Here is a 24,987-nt window from a genome sequence, read left to right as displayed (position 1 = left end):
ATATATATATATATATATATATATATATATATATATATATATATATACATATATATATATATATCTTCCATTTAAGGTATGTTCATAATAGAGACACATACTGTCAATGAGTAATCATTTATACCTTTTAATACAGGATAGCAAAGATCAAGAATATAATTGCTATGACTATACATTGAGTTCAATTCCACAAATATTTCCTAAGTAAATGCAAAGTGCAAAGCCCTGTGCTAGGGGAAAGATAGAGTCCTTGCCATCAAGGAACAAATTTAGTAATTAAAAAAAAAAAAGAACCGCAACTAGGGCAAGGCAATAAGAACTTTGCCGCAGGGTGTAATAATTTAGAAGGCACTGACAGTCTTTGCTTAGAAACAACAGATCTTAGTACCTAATTAGCAAAAAAAAATTAAAACAAGATGGTACCAGAGAGGTCAATCCTAGTTACATCTAGTTGATCTCTTGTCCAGCCCCCTATACCCTCAATCCTTCCAGCTTGTAGTAGCCTCACCAGTGTCCTCTGACAGGACATTCTGGGTTGCTTGCCTCAGCATGTTTTATACAACTTGCTCTGGGTATAAAAATTACTGGTTATAGTTCTGGGAACACAAATAACTATAACACAGTAGGCTATGATAAACCCATAAAAGAAGTACAAATATAGGATGCTATGGGAATTCAGAGGGGGAGGGGACAACTTTTACTAGGAGTTATCAGGAAGACTCCACAAAGAAAGTGTCACCTGACTTAGGCTTTAGACTCATAGAATCATCAGGCTTTAATGGACCTGTAGGGAGCATCGAATTGTCTAGCCTCCTACCTTAAGGCGGATGAATAAATGTCTAAACGTCCAAGGCTAATCCTTGCCTATGCTTTTATCAAAAATTTCTACCCAAAGCGTCCATATCTGAAATAGCCCACATTCCCTTGATCATCCATTCCAGCAGTTTAACACACTGACAGTGAGGAAGTTATCATCCCCATCAGCAAACACTCAGTGTAGGGAACTAGGTGTGGCCCAGGACCGGAGGGGCTGCTATAAGTTCTTATTTAGGTCAATCCTCCAAGGATCTGTGATTTCATCTGTGAGAGAAGGTAGAAATTGACACCTAACCCTTAACTTACAGTCTTAGATGCCTGAGGCTCAAATAGCTTCAGTGACTTGCCCATGGTCACATAGCTACTAAGTCAGAGACAGGATTTAGAATGCAACTCTTCCTGATTCCAATTCCTACAGTTTATCAATTATATCATACTACTTCTTCCTCCACATTTGCTTTCCAACATACCCTCCACATACTGGTGCTGCATAAGAGAGCAGCTAGGCTTCCCCGTAGCCTTCTCCTCTCTAGTTTAAATACCCTTGGTTCCTTTAGCCTGTCTTCCTAGACAGGTAATGTGGTATAGTAGAAAGATCATTATTAGACATGCAGTCAGACTAGCCATGTAAGGTTGAAAAAGTTATTTTATCTCTCTGAAGGTCTCACTTATAAAATGGGAATAATATTTAGCCTAACCACCTTATAGGGCTGTGACAAAATTGCTTCGAGATTTTTAACACATCACATGTTGATTATTGTTACTTTTTCACTAACACTATTCTTGTAGCCTATTTCTTAGCTTTAGTTTTGTAAGCAGGGGTTTCACAGGACTTGCACAAAGCAACTTTTGATACTTTTCTCACCCTAGAGAATCCTTTTGTCATGCTGGCCCCCCTTTTCATTTAGTAAGTTTCTTCCAAGGCCTCCATTTGGGAGTAGGCCCAGGACAGGCATGTTTATAGCTATTCTGATTCTTTGGACTTTGCTACTATGTTCCCATGAAGGTACTTTCTCCTTTCTCTTTTTTTTCTGTTTTTTTTTTTGAGGGGGGAAGGCAAGGCAATTGGGGTTTAGTGACTTGCCCAAGGTCACACAGTTAGTAAGTGTGTCAAGTGTCTGAGGCCGGATTTGAACTCAGGTGCTCCTGACTCCAGGGCTGGTACTCTATTGACTGTACCACCAATTTGCCCCTCCTTTCTCTCTTTCAGTTCCTTTTATATGTTGTCTTCCCTGACTAGACTTCGAGCCCACTGAGGGCTGGGACTGTTTCTTTTTGTGTCCCTATAACTTAGCACGTTGCCTAGCACATAGTAAGCAGGCTACATGCTCAAATTGCCTCATCACTTCAAAATGAACTCATTTAGCTCTAAATTATACACATAAGATTGGCAAGCCAGCCCAAGCAGATTACTACTAGATTTTTATTAGCAGATTTAAGTACAATGGGGATTTGAGAATAAACTAGCATCCTGTAATTTATATTTCAGAGAGATAAACATTCTCTCCCAGGATTAGCAGATTGATTTGGGATTGTCTTGATTTTTGAGCTATAAAATGAATGTGAGTCATGCCTAGGAGTTTGTAATACAACCTTCAAGAGAGAGACTGAGAAGGGATTGCAAAAGTTGATCAGCAGCAGTAGCACTGAGAAGATATCATCTCCAGTCCCACTGGAGCTGAACAGGAAAGAATTGGTGGTAATGTGAAACCAAATAAATATATTAGAAGTTGCACTGTATCCTTAAAAATCTGAACTGAGGTGAACACTATATTTACTCTGTGACATATAACAAACCACTTAATCTCTCTGGTTTTCAGTTTTCTCATCTTTGAAACTAGAGAATTAAACTCACTGACCTATAATGTCCCTTTCAATTTCATATTCTAAAATATAATGAATAATTAATACTTTTTCTTGAGACAACTTACACTTGCATTCCTTTTGAAACCAATATATCTTATTGAGTAAAATAGTGAATAAATACCAGCTGTTTGGGGACTTCATTTGGTACCATTTTAGTATAATTGTCTATGAGACTTCAATCTTCTGAGATACAAGGGGGTGTGTCTCAGCTCTATCCTGATACTTCACTAATTTCTCATCTGCTAGAGGGTTATCTCATTTGGGCCACAAATTCTGAGAACATTGGGGCATGAAACCTGTTTAATTTTAAGTTTATCCAGTACATTTTGGGACATGGAAAAAATAGTGCTTTTTCTTCTGTTCAGAAAGGTCTAGAAATGAAATGACATACAAGAAGATACATATATAGTTAAATTTGCAATTAACCGTTACCTAATTAACCAAAACTCTCAATAAACTTTAACATGAGCTTTAAGCCTAATTTTTAGGAAAAAGAAGCAAAGAACAGAAAAATATTGGTATTTCATTTAACCAAAAACATAAAAATCCCCACCCAAAATCTGAACAAAACAGTATCTTTCCCTATTTTTACTTCCTTCTCTTTCTACTGCACCTTCATCTCTATCTCAAACTACATTTCCTTCTTCCTCTCTACCTCCACTTGCATCTTCAATTCCACTTCTCTCTTTCTCCTTCTCCTTTTCTCTCTTCACTCTCCTTTCTTTCCACTTTATCCTCTCCATTTCTCTTTCTCCTCTTTCTCTTTTTCCTCTTATTCTCCTCTTTCTCCTTTTCTTCTTCCTCCTACTTTTCCACTTCTCTTTCTCTTCTTCTTTTCCTTCTGAGAGTATTTATTAATTTTGACCTTAGAACTAGAAACATAGTAGGCATTAATAAATACTTTGTGATTCACTGATTACTTGTTGATCAATATTCAGAATTATAGCCCTACTCATTTCTAAGCCAGTTTGAGAATAAAGGACAAATAACAACAGCAAGCTCCTTGAAGAAACGGAACATGTTTTATTCATCTTTATATCTCATCAGCCCCTAGAACATGACTTTATACAGAATAGGCCTTTACTAAATATTAGTATATTGCTTGACTAATAATTGATGGCTCAGAGACCCTGAGATGCCCAATTATCCATTCCACTGCCCTTAAGCCATATCTTGTCCATTTTTATAACTTTTACAATCTCTAGAACAGTGTCCTACATTAAGTAGGTGCTCAATAAATGGTTGTTGATGAATGAGTGAATGAAAGAATGAATCAAAGACATACCAATTGATCAGAGCACTATCTAGGAAGAGGAGAATAGGCTTTGCCCCAAGGTACCCGGAAGTTCTATACATTTCCCATTTGAACCCAACCTCTATGATTGATTAGTTTCCTTGTTTGCTCAAAGTTTGTCATTCTTACTCACAACTCAGTACTCTACCTTGTAGCTATGTAGCATCTGCCCAGTCCAGGAGAAATTCTTTGAGGACAATAAGCCCTATGGCCAAAGACACAAGTATAGTAATAACCTTAACAAGACCGTGTGAGATAGAGAGTAGGGAAGATTTGCCCTAGTTTTATGAAATGGAAACACCAGTCACCAACAGGTCCTATGACTTGATTGAAATCTTGTCTCTACTTCTGCTGATGCCTGAAAACTTCACAATTCTCTTAGGGAAGCCTCTGGTTTCCTGCAAGTCCATATTTCATTCATTCAACAAACATTTATTCAAGTACCAACCAAGCACTATACTAGATACTAAGAGAGTTACATAGTTCAGATAATATGCAGTTCCTGCCCTCATGAAAGTCACAGTATATTGAATCTCAGAGTTGTAAGGGAATTCAGAAACTACATGGTCTAACACCCTCATTTTACATATGAAGAAACTGAGACCCAGAGTGTTAGAGGTGAGATTCAAAGTCAGGTCCTCTGACTTGTCAATGGTCCCCCCTCTCTCATCCCACTTGTCTCCTTTACATTAGATGCATCAAAGAAATAATTCAAATAAAAATATGATCAGAGAGATAAACTCATTACCAAGGTAGGGGAGGAAGAAGAAATGATAGAAGACTTCATGGAAGAGAGAGTAATTGGTTATATTATTTCACCAAACAAATTTATTAAATACCTACTGTATGCAGAACACTGTGCTAGGTACTGAGGGAGATAATGCATGATCCTTGCCCATACATAGTTCACAGTCTAGTAAAGGGAATAATATACCTACACAGATAGATATTGTATACAATATTACATGAAAAGTGTATTCTAAATGATCAAAAGAAAGTGTTGTTTCCTTGTTTTGTCTTTATATTCCTAGCACCTTGCTCATAGTAGACACTTAATAAATACTTATTGATGAAGCCTCTCTTTGTACAGTCTTAAGTACAAGCTTAAAAACAGACTCATGGTTAAGTCTAAAGCAAATGGTGTCAGGTTCCCTTTTGGCCTTCTCTGCCTTACATGGTCCACTCTTTGATACAGGTGCTCACTCATAAATGCAACAAAAATCTCTTTATCTTTTTTGGAAGACAAGACCCCTTATTAAAGTATAGACATCAAATAAACAAGGTTTAAATAGAATAGAAAAACCCCAGAGGACAGCAATGCCAGTTGGTTAGGCAGCAGGGAGGGAGTAGATATCCCACAGTGTGAAGAATAGGTTTATCAAGGCAAACAGCACATTCTGTGCAGGCAGAACACTCAAGTCAGTCAGTAAGCCAGACAAAGTACCAACTGCTCATGATTATGTAACATCTACATATACTCTGGTTGGTCAGTGACCTGAACAGTTCTGTGACTAAGTGCTATGCTACAGATATGTAAGAAGACTCCTGATTGGTTGAGATCTCTGACCCCTTGATACTGCTTTTTTTTTTTTTTAATTTTACTCCTGAGTTAAATAGCTCATTTACTCCCTGGTATTAGAGTATTGTCTGTCTACTCTAATATGTGTGTGTATGTATATAAGTGTGTACATATGTGTATATACATGTACACATACATGTTTGTATTTATTTCTATCTCTCTATATCTATCTATACTCCAGTTTTTGATAAAGAGGATTACTAAGCTATTCATGATGATCTTTTCTGTAACCAGTGTTATAGAAAGAGGGAGCTAAACTGGTGAGAGTAAGATAAGGGTGTCCTCTTCTTGAAAGTGATCAGAGAAAGTGGTCATCAGCCCAAGCCCCAACATATTATGCCCCTACCCCAATACTACCCCTAATATCTAATATTAGATATGTAATAGATAGATATGATTCTAGCCAAACATTCCTCTTGCAGATAGGAGAATTATGAAGAGATTACCTAGCCAGATCCTGCTGGTCCCTCTGCTACTCTGCTGCTGCTAGTGCCAGTAAAGCTCTTCTTCCTACTCTTTGAAAGCTTGGCAAACGCAGTCTTCCTTGGAGACAATGTGAGTCAGATGCCAGATTGTATCTATCTAGGCCACTCAGGGATCAATTATATCTATTCAGTCTCTCTTGGAGACAAAGTGGGCTAGATCTCAGGTCATATCTATGTATGCCACGTATGATAGCCAGCAACCACATTCCCATATCTGTATCTTACTATTATTTTCAGTTTCGGATAGCAGTAACTTTCCTTGAGCATACTCTACTTTTTAAAAAGAGCAAAAGTTGCCTTTCCCTTGGCTGGCCTCGCGGAGCCCGCACGATGCCCGGAGCCACGGTGAAGGACGTGAACCAGCAGGAGTTCGTGCGGGCCCTGGCCGCCTTCCTGAAAAAGTCAGGAAAGCTGAAAGTCCCCAAATGGGTGGACACGGTCAAGCTGGCCAAGCATAAGGAGCTGGCGCCCTGCGATGAGAACTGGTTCTACACGCGAGCCGCCTCCACCGCCCGGCACCTGTACCTCCGTCGCGGCGCCGGCGTGGCTCCATAACCAAGATCTACGGGGGGCGCCAGCGCAACGGGGTCATGCCCAGCCACTTCAGCCGGGGCTCCAAGAGCGTGGCCCAGAGGGTCCTGCAGGCCCTGGAGGGGCTCAAGATGGTGGAGAAGGACCAGGACGGGGGCCGGAAACTGACACCTCAGGGACAGAGAGACCTGGACAGAATTGCCGGACAGGTGGCAGCTGCCAACAAGAAACATTAGGACAAACCACACCAGATTCATTAATAAATTTCCTTGTTCTTAAAAAAAAAAAAAAGAGCAAAAGTTCTTTGGGTCTTACGAGTCTTTTGCCTCCCATGTTCCTTCAGTCTCTATTTCCAGATGGAAAAACTGTATTTTCCATCAGTCCTCATTGCCAATAAGGGGCTACATACAATGAAAGGTTATTACTAACTGGGGTGACCAAGGAAGGTTTCATGAAAAAAGAAGTATTTGAGTTCAGATTTAAAGAATGATTGGGAATTCAATTAGAAAAGAGTACGAGGGAAAGTCTTCCAGGTATATGTAGCAGTGTGAACAAAGACAAAGGGAGAAGAGTTCAGGGCATTTTCAGGGATAAAAGAGTCATCCTGTTTTGTTGGAAAACAGAAGGCGTGGAAGGGAAATAATATGTGATAAAGCCAGAAAAAACAGAGTAATCTAAAATTGTAGGTGATACTGCATTCTTAAAACCAGAAAAAACAGAGTAATCTAAAATTGTAGGTGATACTGCATTCTAGGCAGAGAACTTTATTCAATAGGCAATAGAGAGACACAAGAATTTTGAGCAGAAGTGTACATGATTTGGTGATAGAAGGTGGCAAATTGTACTTGGAGTCAGGGAAATGAGTCAAAATCCTGTCTCAGACACTTATTATCTATGAGACTTAGGGGAAAATCACTTAAAAAAAAAAAACGATGCTTCAGTTTCCTCATCTGTAAAGTGAGGTTGGCTAATTAAAAAACCATGAAAACTTCATATTTTGTCCCTCCCATTGAATTTCTTTAATTTTTTTTCCTATTAGTGTTTTTAGTATAAAAGTTCCTTTGAATTTGCTCTAAGTAGAGCTCTTTGGTTATCAGGAGAAACTCATCTCATGGGAATCTCTTTCCCTTTAATTGTTTGTAAAATTAGTACAAATGACTGATTTTAGCTAACATGCTGGGTGAAGCTTGTTTTCTTCAACAATGAAGAGAGCTTACTACTTCTTTAAATCATTTGGATATGGGAGGAATTGCCAGATGGAGGGGAATTCTTCCCAGATGGTTCCTTTTGAAGTGGTTGATGAGGGAGACTTGGAGCAGTGAGTAGTTGGAAGAGGAAGAATGGAAAGATTTATTAACCTCAGCCATAGCCCTGGCATTTCCAGAATCACCTTGTTAGATGGCTACCTGGGACTTTGTTCTCTTATTGCAGGGGCAGGATAGTACAGCAGCAATCACTGACTCTAGGGTTGTTAGAAACTCATTTTAAATCTTGGCTAGATATCACTTTTCTGAGTCTCAGTTTTCTCATATGTGTTATGGAGTTAGACTAGATGGCCTCTGAAGTTCCTTCCACTTATAAATCTATTATCCTAAATCAGTGAAGGGGAGGGAAAGGAAGAGGACAAAAGCAGCAATCTCCAGTAATACTGTTTCCTCAGTATTTAGCTGTCTGAGGTGTAAATCAATTATTAGTTACGATCAGAACTAGAATACAGGTCTCCTGACTCCCAATCTAGTGTTCTTTCCATGGTATGACAATTCTTTGAATGTCACACTTACCTATGATCTCACAGCCAGTAAATGTCTGAATGTATACTTGAACCTATTGGCTTCATCTGTCCTTGTACTATCTGCCTCACAGAGTTGTTGGGAGGGAATTTTTTTTTTAAACTAGTAAAGCTTAGTTTAAGAGGTAACTGTTTTGTAAAACTTAAAGTTAAATCTAAATTGTTCTTCTTGTTGTCACCATTATTATTTATTTTGGGGGTTATTACTCCCCATTCCTACCTGGGATGTCTTCTTTAAAAATGCAAATATTACTTATAATGATAAAATGAGCTATTTCAAGTTTTTATGCTTTACTGTGAATAAATTTAGTAGATTGTTTTGAAAATGAAATGGACTAGTGGTAGTATTAAATGTATGGGAATAGAGGTAGAGGAGACTGAAGGGGAGAGAGTTATCTGTGGCAAAAAGGAAGGTGAGAGAAAAAAAAGACAAACCTCCAATTTCACAATTTTCCATAGAAGGACTGATTCTATGGACTTCAGAAATTCTGTAAAGACTTAGAACTGATAGTGAGTAAAGTGAGCAGAACAGGACAGCACTGCATACAGTAATAGCAACATTGTGTGATGACCAACTTTGACAGACTTAGCTCTTCTTAGCAATGCAATTCCAAAAGACTCATGATGAAAAATTCTATCCACATCCAGAAAAAGAACTATAGAGCCTGAATGCAGATTGAAACATACTATTTTTTCTCTCTCTCTTTTTTTCTTTCTTGTGGTTTTTCCCTTTGGTCCTGATTCTTCTTTACAACATGACTAATGTGGAAATATGTTTAATATGATTGTACATGTATAGCCTATGTCAGATTATATGCTGTCTTGGGGAGGGGGAAGAAGAAGGAGAGTTGAATATTTAGAATTCAAAATCTTTTGAAAGTGAATGCTGAAAACTAAAAATTAACTAATTAATTTTAAAAAAAAGACTAGCCCTAGATAAAGGATACCTTCTTCTAATTTGTGCATTTATTTAGGAAAAAAGCTTACATCATTTGTTCATAGTAGTAATAGGCTGACACTATGTTTTCTTGAACCCACACTTTTGCTCAGTACTAAGCCATATCCCATTCTTGGAGGGCTTACCCTTATCACTCCTGACTATGGAAATCTAACCATTCTTTAAAGCCTAGCTCATCTTTCACATCCTTCATGAAGTATCCCATTATTACTCATTTCAGGAAAGATCTCTCCTTCCAGTACACTGAGCCCCTCTTGTTCTTTTTAAAAATTATTTTTATAAAAGTTAAGAAATAACATTTACAGTTGCTTATGTTATGGTTTAGCTCCTCTACTAGCCAGTAAGTTCCTTAAAGGTAGATCCTGCAATTTTGAAATAGCAATATAATGAAGTAGAAAGAATACTAGGCTTGGAATTAGTAGTCCTGGATTCAGGTCCCAGTCCCAAATAATTACTAGTTGTGTCATCTTGAGTTAACTGCTCTAAGTCTTAGTTTCATCCTTTGTAAAATGGGAATGATAAGGCTTGTAATAATCCTCATTAGGTTGTTGTAAGGGAAGATCTACAGAAATATATGTTATGCATATATTATGCATCTTTTCATGCCTAAGGGAAGACCTTGTAAATATTAAGTGTTCAATAATGATTTGCTGAAAAAAATGTATGAAACAGGACTAGCAAATGAACCATGAATTCCAGTGATATAGTAAATATTCTATACAACCTTGATCAAAGCAAAACAAAAATCTTTCCCTTCAACTCTTTGAGATTTGCCAATTTCCTTCTAGAAAAAGTTGCATGACTGGAAAGTCAGGAATCAAAAGAGGAAAGATTCCATCCTGAGAGAATTGCAGAAGAAAAGTGTAAGACCCAGATACTTCTCTTCTCCCCAAACTGGCATTTTTCAGTGGAAATTCCCAACAGCAGACAAAGGGAGAATCAGAAAAAAGAAATAGATAAATAAAACAAAAAAATGACTTTAGTGTCAAGAATGTTGACTGCTCCCTAAAATGACTGCTAGCATTTAATAGGTCTCCAGAAAACTTTGAAGTTAATAATACGTTTCTACCTTACATGTCACCTAATTAATTAAATGGTAATTGGGCTCTTATTGAATAAGGAAGTATCTTTCTTTTATATTAAAGAAAGAGATCTAAGGTATAGCAGGACTAAATGACCACACTGGCATTTGATGACAGTGCTTTCCCTTGGAAATACAACTCACAAATTTCTGTTGAATTGATGGAATGTAGCAAGTAGGGTTAGAGAGTGTTAGTTTAGCCTCAGCTTGATGGAAATGGATAGAACAAGGGACCTGGAGTCAGAAAGACCTTAGTTCAAATCCAGTCTCAGACACTTATTAGCTATATGACCCTGGACAAGTCACTTAACCTTGTTTGTCTCAGTTTCCTCATCTGTAAAATGAACTGGAAAGGGAAACGGCAAACCAGTATCTTTGCTAAGAAAGCTCCAACTTGGGTCATGAAGAGTCAGACAAGACTGAAACAACTGAACAACACCACATATGTATCAAGATAGATAAAACACTTAACTGCTATGTGTCAGTATGGCTCTATATATACGTCATTGGATCATAAGTTAAAAATTGGCGAGGACCTTAGAGATAATCAAATTCAACCCCCTCACTTAAAGATAAGGAAAATGAGGTACAGAGAAGTTAAATGGTTTGTCCTTGATACTCTTTTCTTTCTAGATTTTTATGACACTCATTCCTTCTGGTATTCCTCCTACTTGTCTGATCACTTCTTCTTAGTCTCCTTTGCTGGATTTTCATTCAGGTGGGTCCACTAACCATGAGTATCTCTCAAGGCCCATTCATGGGCCTTCTCTTCTCTTTCTATTATTTCACTTGGTGATCTCTTCAGATTTCATAGATTCAATTACCTCTATGCAGATGATTGATTCTCAGCATCTATTTTTCCACCCCTAATATATCTCTTGACCTCTCTAGTCTCAAATTTCCAATTGCCTATTGGACATTAAAACTGGATGTCCCATAGATGTCTTACATTCAACATATAAGAAACAACTTATTATTTATCCTTCCCCCCAAAACTGTCCCCTCTTCCCAACTTTCCTAGTACTGCTGAGGATACCACTATCCTCCCAGCCATACAACCAAGGGTGCCATCTTCAACTCCTTACTCTGTCTCTCACCCCGTCTCCCCCATCCACTCTGTTACCAAATCCTGTCTACAATCATAACATGTCTTGTAATAACTCTATTATTTCCTCTAACACTGCCACCATCCTGATGAAGGCCCTCCTGCTGCAAATTTCACCTCACTACAATCCAGCCTCCACTCAGCTATCAAAGTGATCTTCCTAAAGCATAGGTCTGATCAAGTCACTGCCCTCCTCCTTATCCCCCTTCATTCAATAGACTCCCTATTACCTCCAGGATCAAATATAAAATCCTCTGTTTGGCTTTTTAAAGCCCTTCATAATCTGTTTCTTCCTACTTATCCAATCTTCTTATACTTTATTCTCCTCTACATGCTCTGTGACTCAATGACCCTGTCTCCTTGCTGTTCCTGGCTGTCCTCAAGGTCTAGAACTTTTTCCCTCCTCACCTTACCTCCTTGGCTTCTCTGGATTCCTTTAAGTCTCAGCTGTAGCTGTGGTTTGTCTTTCATTCTGGAAGAGGACCATGATATTAGGAAGATGATGCCATGACTTGCAATTGAATTGGATTTGAGTGAGAGAAGGCTGTGCAAAGTCACCAGTCTCATTTTCTCCTCCAGAGCCATCTGGTTCCAGTGATCAGATATAGATCAGGACAACTGGAGATGGCCCAGGATGCAGTGGGAGAGAGTTCTCACTTTGACTGAGGCAACAATCATTCAGTGATTAGGCCTGAAGTTTAAAAAGTCAGTCAAGGGATGACCCCTTTAATAAAAAACAAACAAATAAATGAATAAAACTGGGATGGGAAGATCCTCAAAAGTCTCAGCTAAAGTCTCACTGCAAGAAACCTTTCCAGATCTCCGCAAGTGTACTAGTGCCTTCCCTTTGGGATTATCTCGGTTATCCTGTATATGTTTTTCCCACTATTGTCTTCCAAATAGACTGTGAGTTCCTTGAGATCAGGAACTGTTTTTTGCCTTTCTTTGAATCTTCAGGGCTTAGCACAGTGTTTGGCACAATAGGTGTCTGATAAATGCTTGTTGACTTGATTTGACTTGACTTGCCCTGGGTTACACAGATAGTTAAATGTCTGAGGCAAAATTACAGCTCTGGTCTTCCTTATTTCAAATCCAGCCCTCTAGATATGCATATTTCACCCAGCAGAATGTAAGCTCATCGTGGACAAAGGAGTTTTGATTTTGTCTGTATCTACTGCACCTATCACAATGATTGGCACAAATAGGCTCTCTATAAGTACTTGTAGAATTGAGTTGAATGCCTATTAAACTTCACCTAAGTAGATTCAATCAGTTAACCAGCATTTATTAAGCACCTATGCTCTGTCGCTATACTAAGCGCTAAAGATAAAAAAAAAAAAAGGCAAAAAGACAGTTCCTGCCCTCAAACTTACAGTTTAATGGGAGAGACAACAGGCAAACAGCTAGGTACAAAACAAGATATAGACAGTATAAACTGGGGGTAGCCTCAGAAGGAAGGCACAAACATCCTAAGTGGTCAAGTCTGTTACAGGGCAGATGATTTCGAACCTTAAAGCCCTGTAGAAATGCGAGCGGCTGTTCCTGAGCTGCTGCTGCTGCCCCATTCCCAAAGGCTCGTCTCCCTGCTGCAATAGGTCTGACGTGTAGGAACGCAACTATACCGGAACCAAATGTTCCTGCAGTTAGTTTCCGGCCGGTGCTGTTTTCCACGAGTCCCTCTGAGGACTTCCGGGAGTCTCAATTGCGGAAACTTGGATTCTCTGAGTAACGGGAGACAACGGTTCCGCTATGGAATTTGAGGAGGCGGTGAGGACCCGGGGTCGGGCTGGGATGGAGATGGAGGGAGAGACAGGGCTTCGTCAAGCTTCTCGGGAGATTGTAGGGACTAAATCAGTCCCTTGAGGGCCTCGAGGCTGGGCCTGGAGGTGCTCAGTCTGGCGGGTCCGTGGGGGAAGAATTGCGGAGGGCGGGCACTTTTTGAGTGGTACCTGGAGTGTCCTACATACCCTGGGTACTCTAGGAGTGTGTGTGTGTGATCTCTTTTTGTGTCCTCATCACTTGGCACAGCTCCTGGCACATAGTAGGCACTTAATAAGTGTTTATGAATTGATTTTGTTATTGTAAAACCTTTCCAACTTTGTGTAATTAGAATTATCTATTTTTTTGGATCACCTCTGCCCTTTAGTGGAGAATTCTTCCCCCAGCCATAACTGTGAAAGGTACCTGATTATTCTCCTCTAACTCTTGTGACCTTTAATCAGGTTATGTATCCATTTCGAGTTTATTGTGGTGTAATATATTTATATCTAATTTTCTGTCAAATTTTTCCCAGTTTTCTTCTTGTAATTCCATGATCAGCATCATGTTAATTACCTAAAAGAGAAGACTTCAGCTTTTCAAAACATCTGTCCCATACTTGATAGCTTCACAGACTCACAGATTTTAAGAGTAGGAGGGACCCTAGCAGTCATCCATTCCAATCTATACATGAAAGGAATCTGGGCTATAATATACCAAACAAGTGGTCCAGCCTCTCTCTGAAGAACTCCCCAGTGGGTGAAACACACGACTTATCGAGGTGCAACCCATCTCACTTTTTTTGTATAGCTCTAAATTTTAAGAAGTTTCTCCTGACATCTCTGGAATGGACCTGTCTCCTTAGCACCTGAATCTTCACACCTTGCTCTAGATTTACAGTGACATCTCTTAGAACAAAACTATGAAGATAATCTTCCCAAATCTGCTACCCTCTCAGTCCCCCTTTCCTTGTCAGGGCCTCTAGTTCGCATCCTTATACGTATCTACACCTCTCTGAATAGCTAACTGAAATAATGTAATAAGTAATGGAAAATGCACTATTTAGATGTACATTTGAGTCAAATGTATGGAATACATATTTTTCTTCTTCTCTTACAGAGAGACTTTAATGAACCCTGTACACAATGTGCTGCTGTTTCCTGGGGAATTACTGGTGAGGGAACTTATTATTGTACATCTTGCCTCAATGTTACAGAGGTGAGTAGTAGATATTTTAAGAAATAAGTTTGCTTACATTTAAAAATTTCTGTCATTGAGGGCGGTTAGGTGGAGCAGTAAATAGAGCACTTTTTGGGGTGGAGATGTAAATCAGGGATAAGGAAAGGCCCTGTATAAAGGAAGAACTTTAGCTTTAACTTGAAGGACGCTAGGACTTATAAGAGGTAGGGAAGTGGGGGGATTTTGCATTCTAGGTATGGGAGACTAACTGTGGCATATATAAAGAACAGTAAAGAAATATGGAAAGATATATGAAGTAATGAAAGTCATGACCAACAAAATAAGAAAAATAACCAATATATTAGCTAAAACAGAATTTTTAAAAGACCACTTAACTTTTTATAAACATACAGAATAAGAGACAAAGAGTAAATTGATTTTTGTTATTAAAATTTATATTATGTTGTAACTCAATTATAATGTTTGGATTTGATGATTTTGTCTAAAAATATGTTCCATATTTTGTTTATATTTGTTGAAAGTGTAACTTTTAAAAGTAAAAAAATCTCTAGAGAGATTATTTGAGTAGTAGCATGGCACAGGGGACTGCTTGCTGGATTTGGAATCAGAACCTGAATTTAAATCTTGGCTTTGCTACTTTTTACTTGTGTGAGTTTGGGCAAGTCACTTCCCTTCTCTGGCCTTAGGTTTCTCTTTTGTGAAATAAAGGAATCAGACTATAGATGATCTGCAAAATCCCTTCCAACTTTAAATTGATCATTTGATAGAGAGTAATCAGCTCATCAGCAAATGTTTATTGTTTCCAATATGTCATATACTATATTAAGTGCTGAGGAAACACAGACATACATGAAATAATCTCTGCCCTTAAGAAGCTTTTATACTTTAGTAAAGTGGAGACAACACGTACATGTATAAGCATATACAACAAATACAAGACAGTTTAAGGGATTGTAGGTATTCAGTAGCAGGTTGGAGGGTTTCAGTAAAGTCATTGAGGAGAAACTAGCATTTGAGATGGATAGAAAGACACTAAGAAGGGCCTTCTACGCATTGGCAGTAACCTGTACAAAGCCTGTATGAAGGAGATGAATGTGATCTGTGAGGAGGACAAGAAAGCCACTCTGACTGACTTGTAAAATGCATGATGGGGAGCAGTGTAGAAGTCTGGAGAGGTAGTGTGGAGCCAGATTGTGAAGGACTTTCAAGTGTCCAACAAAGGAGTTTGATCCTTTCACTAATAAGGAACCACTGGAATTTATTGAGTCAGGGAGTGACATGGTCAGTTCAGTTCTTTAAAAGTGACTGGCAACTTTATGGAGGTTTAATTGGAGAGGGGAGAACTTGGGTCAGCGACAAGATCATTAACTTATACCACTTGCCCAAGGACTGGATTCTACTTGCTCCACCATGTTTACAAAGGCAGAAATGGCAATAGCAAATCAGCATGGCAATTTCGTTTAACTCCTAATAATCTGTTATTCAGTTGTTTCAATCTTCTGACTCTTTATGACTCTATTGGGGGTTTTCTTGGTAAAGGTACTAGAGTTGTTTGCCATTTCACTCTCCAACTCATTTTACAGATGAGGAACTGAGGTAAATAGTGTTAAATGATTTGCCCGGGATCACACAGCTACTAACTGTTTGAGACTGGATTTGAACTCGGGTCTTCCAGTCTCCAGGATTGGCACTCTGTTGCACCACCTAGTTGCTCTAATATGCCCTGATAATCTACTATAAATTTAAGTACCATCTGCCTTCACCAGCCACACAAGATTATTATAAAAAGGCAGTTTGTATTTATTCCAGCTTTCTTCGTGACTGTTAATAGATAGCGCTTTCATATTCCCTACACCCAACCCTACGGTATTGTTTATTTTTATTAATGTTAACTACACAAAATGGTTTAGGCAGCTCCAAAGTCTTTGATTTAACCCTACCCACAATAACTTCTTTCTTCTCACTGTCTTTTTAGTGTGATTTCCAGCTTCCATTGGGGCAGCTAAGTGGCACAGGAGATAAAGTGCTAGACTAGATAATTTTTCTCCCAATAACTGAGAAAAAGAAAGATAAAAAAACAGCTCTGTAACAAAATAAGTATAGTTAAGGAAAATGAACCCACACTCTAATCATGTCCAAAAATGAATGTTTCAGGACCTTATATTCATGGTAACATGTTTCATCATAGATCCTCTGGAGTCATGTTTGGTCATTGCACTGGTTGGAGTTCTTCAGTCTTTCAAAATTATTTTTCTTTTCCATGTTGTTATTTACTAAATTGTTTTCTTGGTTCTACTTCACTTTTCATCAGCTTATACTACCCACTATTTTCTGAAGTCATCTCTTTTGTCATTTTTTTTATGGCTTGGTATATTCTATTACATTCATACACAATTTGTTCAGCCATTCCCCAGCTGTCTTAAGGGGCAATTTAAGACACATCTTTAGTTTCTTGATGTTTTCCTTTTTTCCCCCTCTTTCTATCCCTCCTTCAGGATCAAGAGGGTAGACTGTTTGTGACTCTTCCTTTTTGATATTGTGCTCCTATTTGATATATATCCTTTCTAATACTGTGCTCTTTATTAACCATTTGCTCCCCCATTTCTTTCCTTGTTAAGCTTGATGCATTTCTACATCAAATTTGTGTGTATGTGTGTGTGTGTGTGTGTATGTGTTCATTCCACCTTCCTTTTTCTGTTTCAGATGAGGCAAGGTTCATCTGATGTCTACTACTGCTTTTCTTCCATGTTTATATATTCTTTTTCTCATGTACTTGATTTTGACAAATAATGGATTCTACCTCCTTTTTCCTTTTCTCTACAGTACCTTCTCTTTCTCTCTTAAAATCCTCTGAAGAGCAACCCCAGAACTTAAGAATACCTAGAACCTTACTTTTTTCTTCTTCCCCTATTAGAATGTTAGAACTATATCATCTTAAAGTTTTCTCTTAATTACTCAGATTTACTTTTCCAGGTTTTTCTCTTGTGTTTCTGTTTCAAAACTCCTACTCAGCTTTGACCTTTTCATAAAAAAAGACTTGAAAATCCTCCCTTGTGGGAAATTGGGAAAGGATTTTTAAAATCTATGTCTCTGATAAAGGACTCATTTCTAAAATATACAGAGAATTGAGTCAAATCTATAAGAATACAAGTCATTCCCCAATTGATAAATGGTCAAAGGATATGAACAGGCAGTTTTCAGAGAAAGAAATTAAAGATATCTATAAGCACATGAAGAAATGCTCTAAATCACTATTGATTAGAGAAATGCAAATCAGAACAACTCTGAGGTACCACATCTCACCAGTCAGATTGGCTAAGATGACAAAACAGGAAAATGACAAATGCTGGAGAGGATGTGGGCAAATTGGAACATTAATGCATTGCTGGTGGAGTTGTGAACTGATTCAGCCTTTCTGGAGAGCAATCTGGAATTATGCCCAAAGGGCTATAAATAATTTCATACCCTTTGACCCAGCAATACCACTTCTAGGGTTGTATCCCAAAAAGATCATAGAAGTGGGAGATAGACCCATATGTACAAAAATATTTATAGCAGCTCTTTTTGTGTTAGCAAAGAATTGGAAATCAAGGGGATGCCCATCAATTGGGTAATGGCTGAACAAGTTGTGGTATATTCATGTTATGGAATACTATTGTGCTATAAGAAACGAGGAGCAGACGATCTTCATATTTACCTGGAGAGGCGTAGCAGCAAGCACCCCAAGGGTCCTCAAGGTTTGCTGCCAACACAGGTTCTTGCATCTGCTTTGATAAAGGAAAGCAACTCAAAATGGGTTAACAAGCTTACTTTAATCAGTCAGACATGTATCATTTACCTAGTTCAGGGGAAGGAGGTCAGCACCCCAAACTTCAAAGTATACAGGCAGAATTATCAAGACAGAAACAGATCAAGTAGACAGCTTTCAAACTGTCCAACCATTACATCCATACCCAATCAACATCTGGGTTTCAAAGCCGGGGGGCTCTGGACAACGGCTTCCCAGAATCCATATCAAATCACAGAACACTTCTTAAAGTGAGCCCCAAAACAAAGCTACACATCAGGGCTTATATAGCCTTCTCCTGGCTCAGAGAATGTAACAAGCTTCTGGACCCACTGGCCAATCAAGAAGTATCTACTGAAAAACAAGCCTCCCACCCCAGGCTCCAGGTGCACTTTAGCCTAGGGGCAGGGAAGATCTTTAAAATTTACATTCCCATTACAAGAGGCTTATACAAACTGATGCTGAGTGAGAAGAGCAGAACCAGGAGAAATTTGTACACAGTTACAGACACAAGGTATGTGTGATGACCAGCTTTGATAGACTGGACTCTTCTCAGCAATGCAGTGATATAAGTCATTCCCAAAAGATTCATGATGGAGAGAAATGTCTACATTCAGAGAAAGAATTAGAAAGAACTGAGTTTGTTTAATCCAGATTGAAGCAAACTACCTGATCTTTTTCCTTTTCTTGTTTGATTTTATTTCCTCTTTACCATTTTTCATTCCATCTGATACAATCCATCTTTATAACCTGACTAATGTATAATATGAAAGTATTTACAGATCCTATACTTGACTGTATGCTGCCATGGGGAGGAGGGGAGGGAGGGGGACAGAATGTGAAACTCAAGGAATTGTGGAATTGAATCTTGTAAACTAAAAGTAAACAAACAAATTAATAATAAAAAAAAAAAAGAAAAACACTTTGATGTAATGAGTATTGATAGGGAAAAAACTTAGGTACTCTTATCGATGCAATGATCCAAGACGCTTTGAATGAACAATGTTCCACCTCCAGAGAGAACTAATGAACTCAAGAACAAACTGAATTAGAATTTTTTCACTTTATTTATCTGGCTTTTTTTTTGCAACATGACTAATGTGGAAGTGTTTGTATGATTTCACACATATAAATGATAGCAAAAAAAAGAAACAAAAATCTTCCCTTCCTTAAAATTGGATTATACCCTCTTTTGTAGTGTAAGTAATTCTTGACTGGAATTTTACAATTGCATTCCAAGGTCTCCTCTTGGTTTTAGTAGAGCCACCCAGGTCTTGTGTGGTTTTGATTGAAGTTACTTGGTACTTAAACTTCTTTGTGGATCTTCGCAATTTTCTTTTCTTTGATACAGAAGCTCTGATTTTTGGTTATGATTTTCTTGGGACTTCTCCTTTCAGGGTTTGTTTTGGGACATGATCATTGAGTTATTTCTGTCTGTCTTCTGAGTCTAATAGAACTGGACAATTTCCATTTATAATTTCTTAAAATATTAGTGCCCAGGCATTTTTAATCACGTGGCAGTAGTGATTCTTAAATTCTTTCCTTTGGCCTATTACAAAGGTCAGGTGTTTTTTATATCAGATATCTTAATCTATTTTTTCAATCTCTTGGTTTGGTCCTAATATTTTTTACTGTCCTGTGGAGTCACTGATTTAGATTTAGTCTATTCTGATTTTCAGAGTCTGTTTCTTGGGTGAGATTTACTACTTTTTCTTTTAAGCTTTTTACTCTCTTTTAAATTCTTTTAGGGTTTTCATTTTGCTTTTTATGTCTTGTTCATTTTTTCCTTGGTATTCATGCAGTCTTTGTGAAGTATCCATTTTTTTTTCCCTTTAAGACTTCTTGCTGTTTGCAATGTATTAAATTTGCAATGATTTTTGTTACTGGTTGGCATTATTAAATAAAATGCTTGTTTAGCTGAATCAGATCTTTGTGTAAAGGTCAGGCTCTACCCCCTGCTGTATTTTAGGGTACAATATTAGGCCTTGTTTGGTTTCATTCTAGACCCTCTGGGTTCTTGTGCTGTCTTGAGTTAATCCCTCCCTCCAGTGGATCTTTGAGTTTCAGAGCACTATATCCTTAGTGCTCTGAATTCAGTCATCTCTGGTGTCTCAGGACAGTGTTAGGAACCTCAGAGTCCCTGGGCTCTGGGTTGCCTTGGTCTGAGCCCTGAGTCACTATGCTGAGCATCACTTTGTTGGTCACTCACTATGCTGAGCATCACTTTGTTGGTCACTCCAGGCTTCTATTCTCTAGGGCTTCCAAAGTTCCTGCCCTGGAGCCTTTTGACCACTCTGGGGCATTTTCTGGGAATTCCTCAGGTCTTGCTGCCTCTGGACACAGAGCCTTGTAGGCTACATGTATTCTATCTTGGGTCATACTGAAGCTTGTTTTGCTGGAGAGCCTCCTTTCATACTGCACTTTGAATTCTGTTTGATTTTTTATGTAGTTCTATTGTGGAAGCTTTCAGTTCCTATATTTTCCCATTGTATTTCTTTATCTTCCCAGGTTTTACTGTAAAGGGATGTGGCAGCTGGTTGATCTGCCTCCTATTCAAGCAGTTATCTTGGCAGGAACTGCTTCTGGGGTGGATGTGGCATATCTGGGTGTCCTAACATGCCACCATCACTCTGTATTCTTCAGCTGAATTTGCAAGAGCAAATCCTCTCCCAGCCTGTGGAACTCTGCAAGTGACAAAAACTCCTGCCTTAGACCATACCCTCATTAACCATTGTTTTAATTATTTATTAACTCGCTCTTTAAATTTTTCTTGCAAACACCCAGTTTACTTGGTGATGAACACTACTACACGTTGGGGAAGTCATTCTCTATATCCTAGGAGATATTATCCTAGGAACATTTTTATATGTGTCAAGTTCCCCAAGCATTCATCACACTAACCCCACAGGCAGCTCGGAAGTTTTCTTCTTATCTCACTGAACTCCCTGTATACTCCAAAAAACATGTTAGCTGTAGGAAACCACGGTCTTTCTGATTACCCAGGGCTACTGTTCTTCTATAACAACCTTATGACACTTAAAAAAATTAATTTAGTTACAAAGCCATTATAAAACAGGCTTTGCTGGCTCCAACAAGTATTTAACCCAGGCCTGTCTAGAAATTCAGGCTCTCTATCCAAGTTGCCTTTTGTTTGGGTAATGTAGAGCTAGGGTGAAATGCAAAAGTCCTAATGAATAGTCTGACAAACTCCTATATGTTCTGATGAGGTTAAGTATTTGTTTCTATCTTCTTAATGGTCTGTATCTGCTTTTCTTAGAGGCGTAAGGAGGTTGAAAATATTGTGGACTTTACACCTAACACAAAGATCCAAACCATCAGCAGAGGACTTAAAAAAAAAAGGAAACTTGGTATGTATCCTCTTGATATACTAATCAGCACTTTGTAAACATTTATGTGTGTGTATATATATATATATATGTATGTATATATATATATATATATATGCACTTATATATGTATGTATACACATTATCATCTTTTGATTTTCATTTAGAGATGTATGGAGTATTCAAGAGAACTAGCACCTCTTGTATAGGACTTGTAGAGCCTTTTCCAGGGCTGCTTATTCACCTTCTGGTGTTCACCAGATTCACCCAATTCTGACATGTGGCTTTAAGAAACTGTAGTGTTTGCAGTGGTTCCACCCTGATAACCATCTTGGCAGATGACTAAACCAGGTTGAGGGTAATAGATAGGCCTCCCATCCATCAGTGAGTTATGGGGATGTCCACCCCAAGCATGTGAATACTTCCCCTGGCAGAATGGGCACACGGGAACAATTTATTCCAACTGCAGTGAAGGTGGCCGAAGCAGGCACTGTGAGCCCTTAGATGCCAAGGTCTATCCACTGCATGCTGGGCCATCTTTTGTCATCTTGACTCTTGTCTTGCCACTGGACTTCCAATAATTCTGGGAGAGAAAGACAGAGACAGATAAGACTTTGTGCAACTTACTTCATTTAAATCCTCTTCACAGCTAGTTAAGAAATTAGCTTTGATGTCATTGATCTTTTTTGAAAGCAATGACAAACAACAGTTTTCACTTAACTACATTTCTAGGACAATGGTTTAAATACCAGATTCTTTCTACAATTTCATTGATATTGTGAAAACCCCTACGTGAAGAGACTTCCTTCTTGGCCACAGGGAGTCTTTAAAAAGTTGCCTAGAGCACTGAGAGGTTTGGTGACTTGCTCTCTAGTCACACAACTAATACATATTCAGATATGGAAATTGAGCTGTCTTCCTGGCTCTGGGGCTATTTCTCTATCCACTATGTCATATTTTAACAAGAACAATAATAAGCATTTATATAATGTTTTAAGGTTTGTGAAATGCTTCACAAATACTATCTCATTTTATCTTCACAATGACCCTAGGAGGTATTTTATCTTCATCTTATAAATGAGGAAATTAAGGTAGACAGAGGTGAAATGACTTGCCCAGTATTATACCGCTAGTAAGTATATCTGAGGCTGGATTTGAATTCAGAGCTTTCTAACTCCAGGTCCACTGCTGCCTTTAGTTTTTATATCACAATCATTTCTGTACATATTCCCTTCATAATATCAACCAAAAAAAATATTAAGCAAAAACAGCCAATACAAAAACAGTATCTGACAGGGATGTGCATTCTTCCTTTATACTCACCTGGCTTCTTTGCTTAGAGGAGAGAGGTAAATTTCATTATATTCTCTGAGACAGTTTTGGTTTATTCAGTTATTCAGTTCATTTACATCATTGTATTTATTGCTGAATGTTGTGCTTCTTTTCATTTACATCATTATAGTTATTGTTGTGTGTTGTGCTTCTGGTTCTTATTTTACTGTGTCACTTCATACAAGTCCTTTCACTTTTCATTGAATTCCTAATTTCTATTGTCTTTTACTGCTGCACAGTAATATTTAATTAAACTTGTATACTCCACTTTGTTTATCTGTTCTCCACATTCAGCATCCACTTTGTTTCTAGTCCTTGGTCACCACAAAAAGAGCTGTTATGAATATTTTGATATATGTTGTGTAAGAAAGAATTTCTTAACAATGCTGTCTGAAAAATAAATGAACTCTTACAAGGTTAGTGAGTTAACCATTACTTGTATTGTATTGTTCAGTCAGAGAGTGGATGCCTACTTGTCAGGAATATTCTGGAGGGCATATATACATTGGATAGAATAAAGATTAAACAGTATCTTTATTATCTCTATGAATCTGGATATAACAGAATGTATGTATTTTGTGTAAATAGAGTAGTAATTATAGCTATATTAAAATTTCATTAATTTATATATTGTAAATTATTCATAATGTAAATTAATACTCTGAATTTGAGATTTTGGAGAGATATTTACAATATTTAGGAGAACAGACTCTTAAGGTAGTATAGCATGAGTGTTGGATGTGGGAGTCAAGAAGATCTTGTAGATGTCAGTTATCCAAGAAACACCCCTTACTAACTTATTTATTCATATCTGCTCATTAGAGCAGGTGACTAATGAACATCCACCAGATGTAAAGCCAAGCTCAAGCAACTCTCCAGAGGACTGCTGCTGTGAATAGCTTTAAGGTTCTGCTCACATAGTATAGTGAACTCTCTATTCAGCAGTAAACTAAGGCAAAACCTTCACAGAAACCAAAGTACAGCATTCACAATGATATAACATAAGAACTTATCACTAAAGTGGCCACATAGTTTTAAACAAAAGATATAATTCAGAAAGTCCTAAACCCTGTCATCTTTAAGGAACAATGCTCCTTAAGGGACACAAAGTACAAAGGTCAAAATTTTCCCACCCCTAGGTCACATTGTCTTAATTTCTTAGTCAAAAAGTCTCCTTTCTTCTTGATTAGAGATTAGCCTCCAATTATCCTTATCTCAGTCATCCTTAAGGCATACAAGGTATAAAGTACAAAGTTCTCCCACCCCTAGATCACAGTAAATCATGATCTTGACAGTCAGCACTAAGTACCAAGGAGAGGTCTTTTCATCTTGGTTTGAGGCTGGCTCCCAGATTCCATGGTTCCTCTTCCATGGGTCCCACTCTTGCCTGAATCTACCCAACCGTCACCTGGATTCACAGGCAGGCAGCTCTCAGTTCCTCATCCAGCTCCCATTCCATATTGAAGCTCACAGTGTCCAGTCCACCTCAAGTCCTTCGCAGTTTCTGTTTCTGGGAAGACAAAGCTTAACAGTGCCAAAACAACATTTATACATATTGCTGGCACCATCATCAGTTCACTATCTACCTGTGAAATCAACTCAGATCCACAAACAAGGTCTGAAAACTCAATGCAGACCCACAAACAAGGTCTGAGAACTTAATACAAATCATCAGTATAGTCCCAGGACCTCTGAAACTCTCCTCCAGGACTTCTGTGAACAGACAACAAGAAAATCCTCTTTCAGGGCTTCCAGTAAGGTCCCAGGGCTTATGTACAAGTTATCGCAAACATAAGTCAACACAGACAGAACAGACAAACAGAGTGCCAGACACCACTAGTTTTCCCCTTCTCAGCTCTGCTCTGTCCCAGCTGTGCTCAGCTTTTTATCTGTCATTAGCCCCTCACTGTTCTGCCCATCTCAAGTCCTTCCTGTTGCTAATTTGGCAAGTCCCTCCCACTGTGGGATTCATAGGTTCTGTTTCTTAACAAAAGACTTGATATAATCAGGTCAAGGATCAAAGACACTTGAACTGAAACAAGGTGCTAAATAAATAACT

At 38.3% G+C, this 24,987-nt stretch overlaps 1 protein-coding gene, 1 long non-coding RNA gene and 1 pseudogene across 5 annotated transcripts in view; 2 read left to right on the top strand and 1 right to left on the bottom strand.

Moving 5' to 3' along the window:
• The window catches only part of LOC138176849 (uncharacterized), a 36,626-nt gene extending 23,489 nt beyond the window's left edge, over positions 1-13,137 (bottom strand). The window contains exons 1-2 of the long non-coding RNA XR_011172399.1: positions 13,014-13,137; positions 11,918-12,228 (exon numbers count right to left, since the gene is read on the bottom strand). This is a non-coding gene — a long non-coding RNA (uncharacterized lncRNA). The remainder of the gene's footprint in view (positions 1-11,917; positions 12,229-13,013) is intronic.
• Positions 6,330-6,870, top strand: LOC138176836 (small ribosomal subunit protein eS19 pseudogene; annotated as a pseudogene).
• An 8-nt stretch (positions 13,138-13,145) lies between the features above and the next one.
• The window catches only part of TAF1B (TATA-box binding protein associated factor, RNA polymerase I subunit B), a 100,727-nt gene continuing 88,885 nt past the window's right edge, over positions 13,146-24,987 (top strand). For 3 of the 4 annotated variants that reach the window (XM_069107765.1, XM_069107762.1, XM_069107761.1), the window contains exons 1-3: positions 13,146-13,271; positions 14,382-14,480; positions 21,527-21,617. In XM_069107765.1, coding sequence (XP_068963866.1) covers positions 13,254-13,271; positions 14,382-14,480; positions 21,527-21,617 — 208 coding nt within the window. In that variant the 5' untranslated portion in view covers positions 13,146-13,253. The remainder of the gene's footprint in view (positions 13,272-14,381; positions 14,481-21,526; positions 21,618-24,987) is intronic. The other variant, XM_069107764.1, reaches the window with a different exon arrangement.

This window comes from Petaurus breviceps, unplaced genomic scaffold, assembly GCF_028583685.1.
Source record: "Petaurus breviceps papuanus isolate PSGF00001 unplaced genomic scaffold, PetGlider_PUasm1.0 90255, whole genome shotgun sequence".
NCBI classification, from domain to species: domain Eukaryota; kingdom Metazoa; phylum Chordata; class Mammalia; order Diprotodontia; family Petauridae; genus Petaurus; species Petaurus breviceps.
Note: the sequence above shows the minus strand (reverse complement) of the source record. Positions and strands in the feature narration are given on the sequence as shown.